We start from the raw sequence: 13,578 nt of genomic DNA, 5'->3' as shown, positions 1-13,578 counted from the left end.
AACAATACTGTGGGTAGACATCAACAAGAAGAGGGAGATTTGACAGCTGCCTGAGAATGGGGTGGAGAAAGAAGCCAGAGAAAATGAGCAGGGGTTGTGGCGGCCCACAGAAGTAGCTCCTGAGTGGTGTGGCCCTACACATGACACCATCTCACTCCCAAATCTCTGTCTTTCTAGCCACCTCATTTTGTCTGTATTTACTATTCACCACTTCTCACTTCTGCTCCCATTCCACAACCTCTGGCTCAGGTGCCCCTTCCAAAGACCTAGTGTGTCACCAGGGTAGCATAGGAGTGGCAGAGCTCATAAAACATTTTTAGAACAAACAGAAACTGGGTTAATAGCCCAAGAAATGGACATATTATTTTAAAACGTTAGAGAAATGCAAGAGGTTATAATGTTGGATGTTTCTTTCCCAATATTTCTCTACACAAGTTGAGCCTCACATCTCCTTTTTTCTCCCTTCTCTCTTTTCCTTCTGTTACACTCCAGATTTACTTGCCTCTCTTCCTGCCACTCTCCTGAACTTCCCCCACACTTCTTCCCCAGTAGTTTGGCCATGAAGGGTTGAAGGTATAGGGGTGTGCATCTCTATGCCCATAACACAAACCAGCACTTTCCCTGACCCGTGATTTCAACAGTGGGCAGAAGAGAACAATATAGCTACTTGAATAATGATTCAGTAAAAGGAAGCATGGTTTATAGTTCATATTTTACATAACTGCTTCACTTCTGAGATGAAGTATCCACAATTCCTCATTCAAATAAGATAAAAACAAAACTCTGAGCATTATCTTGTGGGAAAATGTTCTCTAAGTTGACACCCCTCACTCAATGCAGAAGTATTTATTATTCCCTCTGATGTCCACATCTCTTTTTGTTTACCTCCCCACTTCTCAGTCTTCTATGGTTTTCCCCTTATCTCTTCTGCATTGTGCTTCTTCTCTAACCTTAGACAAGTGTGACCTGGGTCTCCTCTTCTCCTGGACCAGAACAGATCTCAAGAGCTAGCTCCCTTTGTCTTTTCCTTCAGATAACAGGTACTCAGAAGAGAGCAGACTTCCTTGAAGTCAGGTACTTTCTCCACAGGCATCTGGAAACCACTTATTTGCTTTTAAGTAGTTACACAACCTAAACAAGCACTCTTGCCATTTTAAAAATATAGACATCCTCTTCCCCAGAAGGCTTTATAAATGATCATTTCAAAACCATACAAGCATCCCCCATTAGACTCAGGCCTCTTTGGTCGTGGAGGTTGTGTTTCATTCATCTTTCTCTTCCTAGCACCAGCTAGTAGTCCTGACACATGGTCATGCTTGGTAAATGTTTTTTCACTTGCTGGAAGTGCAATTGGCAAATATGTTCCTCTCATCCAGTGGAATTTTTGTTTGAGTGAATGCCCCAGTTCCTTGCTGAGTACAGTCGCAGAGCAGGGGATGGGGAGAAGGCTTGGGTTTTGGGGCAGTATGGCAGAGGGTGAGGGCAGCTCCTAGATTGAATGTTTCCTCAGACCACTGACACTTCACAACTGTATAGAAAACTAACCCCTGCTACATTGCTGGGGTAAACTTGTGCTTGGAAGAAGTGAGAGGGGAGACCTTCAATCCCATCAAGAACCTGAATAGAGCCACTGTTGTACGGTGGGGAAAAGACTATGCCTGGGTAAGCCAGACAGGTCAGGGTTTGAATCCTGATTTCAACTAGCAGCTATGGATTTGGGCAAATTATGCAATTTCCTTTATTTTACATCTCCTAATCTCTAAAATGGGCAAAGTAATATTATTTCAAAAGATTGTTTGCATAATTGAAAGAGAAAATTCTTTTGAAGCCCTAGTAGAGTGTCCAACACATTGCATATACTCAATAAATGGCAATAAATAGTAACAGTGGTGGTCGAAGTACTACTATAATTATTTGGTTGGGTGGAAAAGAGAACTATCTTTTTCCTCATTATTTCTTCACTAAGATTTTGTTTTCTCTTTATGACAGTTCAGGCTTAATGACTCATTGAGAGCCAGCCATAACTTTTAAAGCTAGTGAACTTACAATCCAATTAAGAAATGAGCAAAGGATCTGAATAGGCACTTCTCTGAAGAAGACATACAGATGGCCAATAGATGTATGAAAGAACGCTCAAGGTCACTAATCATCAGAAAGATGCAAATTAAAACCACAATGAGGTATCATTTCACACCTGTCAGAATGGCTGTCAGCAATAAATCAAGAGTCAACAAGTGTTGGCCAGGATGTGGAGAAAAGTGATCCCTTGTGCAATGTTGGTGGGAATGCAGACTTGTGCAGCTACTGTGGAAAGCAGTATGGAGTTACCTCAAAAAATTAAAAATGGAACTGCCTTATGACCCAGCAATTCCACTTCTGGGAATATATCCAAAGAAACCTGAAACACTAATTTGAAAAAATATATGTACCTGCATGTTTATTGAGCATTCTTTACAATAGCCAAGATTTGGAAGCAGCCCAAATGCCCATCAGTAGATGAGTGGAAAAAAAGCTGTGGTACATTTACACAGTGGAGTGCTACTCAACCATTAAAATATGGGAATCTTTCACGCAGCCAGTGTGGCTCAGAGGTTGAGCATCGACCTATGATCCAGGAGTTTGAGGTTTGATTCCCGGTCAGGGCACATGCCCGGGTTGTGGGCTCTATCTTCAGTGGGGGAGGGAGTTGTAGGAGGCAGCCAATCAACTACTCTCTCATCATTGATAATTCTCTCTCCTTCTCCCTTCCTCTCTCTGAAATCAACAAAGACATATTTAAATACATATATGTATATATGTATATATATATATGTATTTTTATATATATGTATTTATATGTATATATATGAATATATATATGTATTTATATGTATATATATATGTGTGTATATATATATATATATATATATATATATATATATATATATATATATATATAAATCTTTCCTGTTGTGACAGCATAGATGGACCTGGAGAGTATTATGCTAAGTGAAAAAAGCCAGAGAAAGACAAATACCAGAGCAATGGCTGTCAGAGGGGAGGGGCTTGGGGCTGGGTGAGAAGGGCGAAGGGATTAAGAAAAAAAAAAAAAAAAAGACTCGTGGACACAGACAACAGCATGGTGATTGTCAGAGGGAAGGGGAGGTCAGGGGAGGTAGAAGAGCTAGAGGGAGGATAAGTGGTGATAGAAGGAGACTTGGAGTGGTAAATACACAATGCAATATACAGATGATGTATTATAGAATTATATACCTGAAACATATATAATTTTATTAACCTATGTTACCCCAATAAATATATTTTAAAAAGAATATTCACCAAAAATAAAGAAAGCTAGTGTACTTAATACTCCATCCTTTTTTTTTATTCTCATTCTTTTCTCCCTCTCTTCTCAACTCCTCACTTCTAGGTACTTTTTATTTTCTTTTATTTTTAGAGCCACCCCAAATATGGCTTCCTCCCTTCCCAATTAATACTTCATACCATGTTCTTCATTTATTCTAAGGTGTGGATGGCTGATAAGCTCCTACAATGTGACTCCCATATGATATTTGCAAATGCAAAACAACAAAAAATATTAAGGTCCTTTGCATTCAGTGTTGGTGAAATTGCAGGTTTCAGTTTAAAGAAACCAACTTAGTGACCTTTGACTCTCATTCTTTTCATATTATTGCACCTTATTACAACATGTTATGTAGTATACTAATGTAGAGGAAAAGTATAAGCAATTTCAAAGTCTAGGGGGAAATATATTTGCCTTAACCTTCAAGTGGTAGTTATTCTTACTTAACCCATTTACACCATTATATGTCCCAGGTTTTAAACAGCCAACATTGCTGAATTTCACACTGAAAAATAAGTAAACAAATGATGACATCAAAGGAGTTTAGCAGAGGAGGAGACACTGATAAAGAGTTGAAACTGAAACTGAACATTGTCAGATTTTTTTCTTAAAAGGAAAATTAAACTTAAATAATGAAAGCCCATTTTCTATATAGCCCAATACCATGTCACTTAATCAGGAAATCATGATTTGGAAAAAACTATCTTTCTGGATTACATTTGACTAAGGTACCAAAGGCACCATGCATAAAAGGAAATTTGATAAATTGAACCATATCAAAACTAAAAATTTTTGTTCTGCAAAAGTATCTCTAAGAGGATAAGTTACAGATTGTGAGAAAATATTTTCAAATCAAAGAACTCTCAAAATTCAACAGTGAAAAAACATAATTAAACTAGAAAATGGGCAAAAGATATTTCACAGAAGAGGATATACAGATTGCAAGTAAGCACATGGAAAGATGTTCAACATCATTAGCCATTAGTGAAATGCAAATTAAGACCTCAGTACACATTTATAAAAATGACTTAAAGAATAGTGACAATACCAAATGTTGGTGAGGCTGCAGAAAAACTGGAATGCTCATACATTGCTGGTGGGAATGTAAAATCGCACGACCACTCTAGAAAACAGTTTGGCAGTTTCTTAAGAAACAGCAACTACCATATGAGCGAGCAATTGCATTCCTGGGCATTTATCCCAGAAAAGCGAAAACTTAATGTTCACACAAAAACCTGTACATGAATGTTCATAGCAGCTTCATTTGTAATACCAAAACCTGGAACTAGTTCAGATGTCTTTCAACGAGTGAATGGCTAAACAAACTATTGTGCATCCCAAAAGATTACACACTATGATTTCATTTATATAGCATTCTGGAAATGACAAAATTCTAGAAATGGAGAACAGATGTGGCTATAAAAGGGCAATATGAGGGATCCTTGTGGTGATGAAATGTTCTGTGTCTTGATTGTATTAACATCAATATCCTGGTTGTGGCATTGTACTATAGTTTTGCAATATGTTACCATTGAAGGAAACTGGGTAAAGGGAACACAAAATCTCTCTGTATTATTTCTCACAACTGCATGTGATTTTATAATTATCTCAGGAAAATTTTAATTTAAAAACAAAGAAATACACACACAAAAACCTTTGGGCTTACTTCTATCAGTGTACATTCAGGAACTATAATCATGTCACTAGTTGCACAGGATTCTGTCATGAAAAATAATCTCAGTTGTTTTCTAAAAGCTAATTAAGTCAAAAGATAAATGGATAATAACAAATTATTTAGCAAGCTATAAACCAAAAAAGTATAGAAATTTAGCAGTTGAATTTTACTTCCTGACTCTAGCACTTCTGCTGTTCAATATATTTTCTGTACATATTAGAATACTGAATAGGTCATGATGGTTGAAATAAAAATGACACTTGCAGCAAATGATAGAAATATTGAGAAGGGAGAGTTCCTAATGCCTTGACAATATGATACTCCATAATGGATTGTGTGTCTGTGCATGGGGAGGTCTGAGGAAACAACAGATAGAAGTTAAGAGAAGTATGAGAACAAATTACTGAGATAACATTAAACTTTTAAAAATATAGGTATCAAATCTGCCCACAGAATGTACAAGAAATAGAACAAACACTGGTGCAATTTTAATCTGATAATTCATGAAAGGAGACTATATTTGATAAGAGAAAATTCAGTCATTTCCTTGTAAGCACTGAAAGAAAATTAAGAGAAAGTTTAAAGATACTAGGCTAAGAAAAAGCAACAATAACTCTTATATTCTCTCTCAATTAAACAGGTAAATCACCCTGAAACAAGAGTTTTTCACTTTGAATACTTATCATTCTATCTAACCAATTGCATTTTGGTTTCATGACAAAACCTTTTCTATAAAAGCTAATACATCTATAAGTGAATATAAATTAGTACATCTTTAAGCCCTCAATGCATAAAAAAGCTATATAATACATACATTAACCAACTTTTATAAAAGTAATGTGGTTTTGGACTGATATAGGGATCTCTGTTTGTGGAAAAGTACCAGACACAAGAATATTAAGCAGGCATTTTCCGTTTAATTGATTATTTTCTAAGTTTACTATTTAATTCTTACAGTACAGTTTAACTGATAGTGTTTAAGTACTGGAAGCACAGTTCTACAGAACTAGAAGCAGTCTATTATACTAACAGGGTTTGACAAGAGTTGCAGCGTGGGCAAATGTTTTCTACATGTAGCATGCTTGAGTTTGCAGTTCATCGCTTGCAGGATCCTCCTCCGGTTCTCCTGCCGCGGTCTTCTCTTCGTTGGTAACAGGTGGGCTTTCTTCGTTTTCATCATCTACTTCTAAACATTGGAGGTCTTTTGCAATTAATTCTCTACCTAATTTGATGTTCAGTCCTTCGGTGTAATGCAGCTTCCTTCTCAATTCGAACTGCCGCTGTCTTTCTATTCTGTCCAGGAACGTTTTGCTACTGTGTGCCCCCCTGCTCTCTGGCTCCCTCATCTGACAATTCGGCTCCGAGGTATGAAGGGCGGTTAATTTCTTACTGAAGATGTCTCTGGTGATGTTTCTGATCTGGCCTTTTGTTCCGAAATTGTGCACTGTATCTTCTCCGCCAACTTGAATCCTGACGTGGGGAGTGCTGGGCTCATTTCTGTTTATTAAATCATAGTCTCTGTATGCAGAGCGGCATGTGGCACGGATATTTGACTCGTCCCACTTCTTAGACTTTCTTGTCTGTACTTGATTAAGTCCTCCGGTCTGCTGAACTTGGGCCACAACCGAGGAAGCCGAAGAAGCCGTGGAGCCTTTGTTTTTCAGGATCCCCTTGATGGGCCTCTGTGAACCACTGGAAGCAGACATGCTGGGGAGTTAAGGGGTCCTGGAGCGAGAGTTGGGCCGCTGCAACCGCCTGTAGCGCTTCAAGCTGACACTGAAGCGAGCTTTGTTTGGACCAGGTCTCCAAGGCCCTAACCGCCTCCCTGGACTGGCGTCACAAAGGAAACCACAGCGGTTCATACCGCAGTCATTATCAACGTCACCGCGTCGCAGACCACGCTGACATCTGTCTTTTTTTTTTTTTTTTTTTTAAATGGAGTAAGATAAGAAATATTCATGAGTTGCACAAGAAATAGGGTAGCACTGTTTTGTGAATTTCTATATACACCGTCTGTGTATGAGGAAGCTGTGTAAAATGTGTTTTTCAGTGTGAGTCACTGCCAATATTTTGGTTGGAAAGATCGGTGGCATTGGAACTAGAAGGCGGTTAACTTTTCCTCCTACCTCCTGTTGTCATCCACACATCCTCCTTTTCCCACCTACACACACACACAATCCCTGACCCCTCTCCTGCCCTGCCTGTCTCTCAGTTAACAGCCCCAATGTCCAGACACTTACACTGGCTGGCAATCTTGGCATCCCTCTCTGTGCTATCATATTGATCACTCTCCAATCCAGCCCTCAGGTACTGACATAAATATTTCAAGAAACTCTCCAATTTTATCTCTTCTCCAACCCCTTTGTTTCAAGTCTCCATCATCTCTGGTGGGGACTATTGCCACAGCCTTTGAATTGCCCCCACCCAACCCCTCCTGCTGACACCGAACTTCTTTTCTACCTTCCAGGCAGAGTGGTCTTTTAAAAACACCCATCAAATCTTGGTCACATCTCTTTGAAACCGGTTACCTACTGCCAATTTTCTTTAACACAGAGATGAAAATCCAGAAGAGAACAAAAAGCAGCTCCATTATCTGTTGGAGTGCCCCTCCCAAATTCTCCCCACCCTCCCTCCAGCTTTCTGTTCTGGCCTTTCCATTCCAGGAGCAGTCACCTTCATTCCTGTACCAGAGCCTTTTACTAGTTTCTTCCAACAGTCTGGATTGCCCCTTCAGATTTCAGCTCTATCATCACTGCCTGTTTCCTGATCCCTAAATAGATAGTCCTTCCTGTGCTTCCATGACCTCTCTCATTCTCCTTGGCAGTGTTCAGAGTTGTTGCAATTATATTATCTGTGTACAAAGAGATACAGGAAGGTATCTGTTTTTCATACCATTATCTCCAGTTTTGTATCTTCACAACATGATGCTGGATCTGATACATAGTAGGTAGTACAAAATATTTATTGAATGAACAATAAATGATAGAAAATAGGGAATGGGAAGAATAAGTGGGATTGGAGAAAAGGGAGGTCCAGAGCCTTTAAAGTTAGTTACAATTTGTCCAATCAGTCACCTGGGAAAAGCAGCTCACATGTGGAATTTGGGGACTGTTACAAGGAGTGACATTGGAACATTTTGTCCTTCACAGGCCTCATGTTTCACAGGCAGTGACATTCTTCTAAAAAACAAAAAGGAAATTAAGATCCAGTTTCACATTTTCCCCTCCAGGTAGCATTCACAAGACTTTCCCATTTTGATAACATTTTGCTTCCTCTTCTCTCCCTCAAGGTCTTTCTGCATTTTAGAACACAAAGGCAAAAACAGGAAAGAACCATAAAACTTTTACAATGGTATTAAGTACCTTAAGTTCAAGTTTTCCTGTATTCTCCCAAATCCTACCAATTTCAGGAACTGCAATCACTTTAAAACTGTGTTATTCATCTCAGAAAAAGAATTACCTAATACCGTATGCTTTGAAAAAAGCTGTATTGTGTGGTGAGGGCTTTCAAGGATTCAAAAGCTGATATTCGAGGCTATAAGAAAAATCTCTGGTATGTGAGGGAAATAAAAACAACTATCATTATTCAGAAATACTCCAGGCCACCCTTTTAAAAAGTCTAAACGAAAAGCAGCACAGACCAGCACAAATGCAATTTGTCTTTCTGGCTGGTAGGCATAGTGGACCTGTGCATGTTGAGCTGTAAACAGGATGTTAAGGGAGACACTTGTTCCAGTGCATTGGAATTTTGCTTCTGTGTGTACACAGCTCTTACCCCTCCATACTGTGATCTGAATATACAAATTGCTCAACATATAATCAGTCATCAATCCAGTAGTTCTTGAGTATTCTGAAACTTATTATTCACTACTACAATAGCACTTTATATCCTGGGGTCACAGCACCATGACTCTAATCTATTACATAGGCTATAAATAAAGCCAATCAAAGAACAAAATCCCCAGGCATTACAGATTTCAGTTGGACATTATTTAAAAGTATTTCTTTTTCACCGGCCATTTGCTAATTACCTGCTTAATGAAAGTTGCCAGAAGAAAAACATACTTTTTAAAATTTATCTTTATTGTTGAAAGTATTACAGCTGTCCTCCCCTTTCCACTAATGATCCCCTCCACAGGGCATCCTCCTCCCCCACCTCAGGCCTCCTCCACACAATTGTCCCTGTCAGTGGGTTATGCATGTATGCATATATGTTCTTTGATTAATCTCTCCCCACCCACTCTCCCACCCCACCTTTCCCTCTGACAATCCTCAGTCTGTTTCATGCTTCTGTGTCTCTGGATCTATTTTTTTCATCATTTTATTTTGTTCATTAGATTGTATATATGAGTGAGATCATGTCATACTTGTCTTTCTAAGATGGCTTATTTCACTTAGCATAATATTCTCCAGGTCCATCCATGCTGTCCCAAAGGGTAAGAGGTCCTTCTTTTTTACAGCTGCGTAGTATTCCATGGTGTAAATGTCCCATAGCTTTGTTATCCACTCATCTACTGATGGGCACTTGGGCTGTTTCCAGACCTGAGCTATTGTAAATTGTGCTGCTAGGACATAAGGGTACATAAATTTTTTTCTGATTGGTGCTTCAGGTTTCTTAGGATATATTCCTAAAAGTGATATCACTGGGTCAAATGGCAGTTCAATATTTAATTTTATGAGGAAACTCCATACTGTTTTCCATAATGGCTGCACCAGTCTGCATTCCCACCAGCAGTGTACTAAGCTTCCTTTTTCTCCACATCCTCACTGGCACTTGACATTTGTTGATTTGTTGATGGTAGCCATTCTAAAAGGTATTAGGTAGTATCTCATTGTAGTTTTAATTTACATCTCTCTGATGATTAGTGACTGACCATTTTTTCATATGTCTCTTGGCCATCTGTATATCGACTTTAGAGCAGTGTCTATTTAGGTCCCTTGCCCATTTTCCAATTGGATTGTTTGTTTTCCTTTTGTTAAGTTGTATGAGCTCCTTATATATTTTGGGTATTAACCCCTTATCAGATGTATCATTGGCAAATATGTTCTTCTATTCAGTGGGTTCCCTTTGCATTTTGTTATCGGTTTCTTTTGCTGTGCAGAAGCTTTTCATTTTGATGTAGTCCCATTTATTTTCTCCTTTGTTTCCCTTGCCCTAGAAGATGTGTTGGCAAACATATTGCTACAAGAGATGTCTGAGATTTTGCTGCCTATGGTTTGTTCTAGGATTGTTATGGTTTCCCAATTTGCAATAAAGTTTTTTATCCATTTTGAGTTTTTTCTTGTGTATGGTGTAAGTTGGTGGTCTAGTTTAGTTCTTTTTCATGTACCTGTCGAATTTTCCCAACACCCTCTACTGAAGAGACTGTCTTTACTCCATTGTATGCTTTTGCCTCCTTTGTCAAATATTAATTGAGTGTAAGAGCTTGGGCTGATTTCTGGGTTCTGTTCCCTTGAACAATATGCCTATTCTTGTGCCTGTACTAGGCTCTGTTGATTACAGTGGTTTTGTAGTATAATTTGATATATGGTATTGTGATCCCTCCAACTTCGTTCTTCTTTCTCAATATTGCTGTGACTACTTGGGGTATTTTTGGTTGCATATAAATTTTTGGAGTGTTTATTCTAGATCTATGAAATATGCTATGGTATTTTAATAGGAATTGCATTGAATTTATAAATTCTTTTGGGTAGTATGGATATTTTAATGATGTTAATTCTACCAATCCATGAACACAATATATTCTTCCAGTTTATATTTTCTCTCTTTTTCCAACATCTTGTAGTTTTCCAAAGAAAAGGTCTTTTACCTCGTCGGTAAGTTCCTTTTGTAAGTATCTTAATTTTTTGTTGCAATGGTAAAAGGGATTGTTTTGTTTCTTGCTATTGTTCTTGTTTCTGTTTCTGAGAGGCCATTTTATTTCTGTGTCTATTGATATTATCATGTGATTTTTGTCTTTCAGTTTGTTTATGTGATGTATCACATTTATTGATTTGCGAATATTGTAACAGACTTGCATCCATGGAATAAATCCCACTTGGTCATGGCGTACGATTTTTTAAATATATTGCTGGATTTTATTTGCTAATATTTTGTTGAGGGTTTTAGCACCTATGTTCCTTAGTGATATTGGCCTATAATTCCCTTTCTTTGTATTGTCTTTATCTAGTTTTAGAATTAGACTAATGCTGGCCTTATAAAAAGTGTTTGGAAGTACTCCTTCTTCTTGGAATTTTTGGAATAGTTTGAGGAGGATAAGTGTTAGTTTTTCTTTGAATGTTTGGTGAAACTTCCCTCTGAAGGCATCTGGACTAGGGCTTTTGTGTTCTGAGAGTTTTTTGATTACTTCTTCAACTTCATCACTAGTTATGGCCTTTTCAGGTTTTCTGATTCTTCCTGATTGAGTTTTACAATATTTTTTTTTCTAGGAAGTTGTCCATTTCATCCAGGTTGTCCAGCTTGTTGGCATATAGTTGTTCATAGTATTTTATTCCAATCCTTTGTATTTCTGTGGTATCAGTTGTTACTTCACCTCTTTTGTTTCTGATTTTATTTATTTAGGTCCTCTCTCTTTGTCGCTTGATGAGTCTGGCTAAAGGATCAATCTTGTTTATCTTTTCAAAGATTCAGCTCTTGTTCTCATTGATCTTTTGTATTGTGTGGGTTTTTTTGTTGTTTTTTGTTTTTTTTAGTCTCTACGTCATTTATTTCTGTTCTGCTCTTTATTAGTCCTTCCTTTTACTTACTCTGGGCTTTTCTTGTTTTTCTCTTTCTAACTCTTTAAGTTGAAGGGTTAGATATTTTATTAGAAGTTGTTCTTATTTTTTGAGGTAGGCCTGTAATTCTATGAACTCCCCTCAGGACTGCTTTCATTGTGTCCCACAGATTTTGAGTTGTTGTGTTAATTTTCATTTGTTTCCAGAAAGTGTTTTATTTCTTCCTTGATCTCATTGGTAACCCATTCATTGTTTAATAACATGCTATTTAGCTCCCATGTGTTTGAATGTTTTTGAGTGTTTTTATTGTAGTTGTTTTCTAATTTCATGCCATTGTAATCCGAGAAGATGCTTGATATGATTTCAATCTTGTAATTGTAGAGACTTGTTTTGTGTCTTAACATGTGGTCAGTCTTTGAGAATGTCCCATGTGCACTTGAGAAGAATGTATATTCTGCTGGTTTGGGGTGAAATGTTCTGTAAACTTCAATTCCATCTGATCTAGTGTTTCATTTGGGGTTTCTGTGTCCTTGTTGATTTTTTGCCTAGAAGCTCTATCCAGTGACATTAGTAGGCTGTTAATGTCGCCTACTATGATTGCATTGCTGTCAGCCTCTCCCTAAAATCCTCCAGAAGTTGTTTTATATATTTAGGTGCTCCTATATTGGGTGCATATATTTTACCAGGGTTATATCCTCTTGCTGGATCGACCCCTTTAGCATTATGTAATGATGTTCATCATTGTCTCTTGTTATGGCCTTAATTTTGAAGTCTATTTTGTCATATATGAGTATTGTTACCCTATCTTTTTTTTTTTTTCATTTCCATTAGCATGGGGACATTTTTTCCGTCCCTTCACTTTCATTTTGTGTGAGTCCTTTGCTCTGAGTTGGGTCTCGTAGACAGTAAGTATATGTGGCTCGTGTTTTTTTATCCATTCAGCTACCCTATGTCTTTGGATTGGAGCATTTAAGCCATTTACATTTAAGATTATTATTAATAGGTACTTATTTATTGCCCTTCTTTCTTTATGTCTGTGTTCCTCTTTTTCTGTATATTTCTTCTTCTCCTCCTCCTTCTTTTTCTTCTTCTTCTCTTCCCACCCCCCTCCTCCTCCTCCTCCTCCTCCTCCTCCTCCTCCTCCTTCTTCTTCTTCTTCTTCTTCTTCCAGCCCCTTCAGCATTTCTTGTAGTGTTGGTTTGTTACTAATAAATTCCTTTAGCTCTTTATTGTCTGCAAAGCTCCTGATTTCATCTTCAGTTTTGAATGATAGCTTAGCTGGATAGAGTAGTCTTGTATTCAGTGCCTTGTTTTTCATTACTTTGTATACTTTATGGCACTCCCTTCTGGCCTGAAGTATTTCTATTGAGAAATCAGCTAACAGTCTAATGGGAGCTCCCTTGTAGGTAACCTTCTGTCTTTCTATTAAAATTCTTTCTTTGTCTTTAATGTTTACCATTTTAATTATGATGTGTCTAGTTGTTGGTCATTTTGGGTTCATCTTGATTGGGACTCTCTGTGTTTCCTGAACTTGAGTGAGTGACTTTTCCTTCACCACATTAGGAAAATTTTCTGTCATTATTTCTTCAAACAGGTTCTCTATTCCTTGATAAGATTCTTCCCCTTCTGTGACACCTATGATGTGAATGTTGTTACGTTTCATGTTGTCTGAAAACTACCTTAATCTGTCCTCCTGTTTTTTATTTTACTTTTTCTAATTACTCCTCTGATTGAGTGTTTTTTCTACCTTTTCTTCTAATTTGCTGATTTGGTCCCCAGCTTATTCTTATCTACTGTTGATTCCTTCCAGTTATCCTTTATTTCAGCTATGTCATTCTTCATTT

At 37.7% G+C, this 13,578-nt stretch overlaps 1 protein-coding gene across 1 annotated transcript; it reads right to left on the bottom strand.

The window, feature by feature from the left end:
• Positions 1-6,085: 6,085 nt before the first annotated feature.
• Positions 6,086-6,724, bottom strand: PPP1R2C (PPP1R2 family member C). Its single transcript, XM_016218385.2, has one exon. It carries the CDS (start codon positions 6,722-6,724, stop codon positions 6,086-6,088), a length of 639 nt encoding a protein of 212 aa, XP_016073871.2.
• Between the last annotated feature and the right edge of the window lie 6,854 nt (positions 6,725-13,578).

Source organism: Miniopterus natalensis, chromosome X, assembly GCF_054644295.1.
Source record: "Miniopterus natalensis isolate mMinNat1 chromosome X, mMinNat1.hap1, whole genome shotgun sequence".
In the NCBI taxonomy this organism is placed as follows: domain Eukaryota; kingdom Metazoa; phylum Chordata; class Mammalia; order Chiroptera; family Miniopteridae; genus Miniopterus; species Miniopterus natalensis.
Note: the sequence above shows the minus strand (reverse complement) of the source record. Positions and strands in the feature narration are given on the sequence as shown.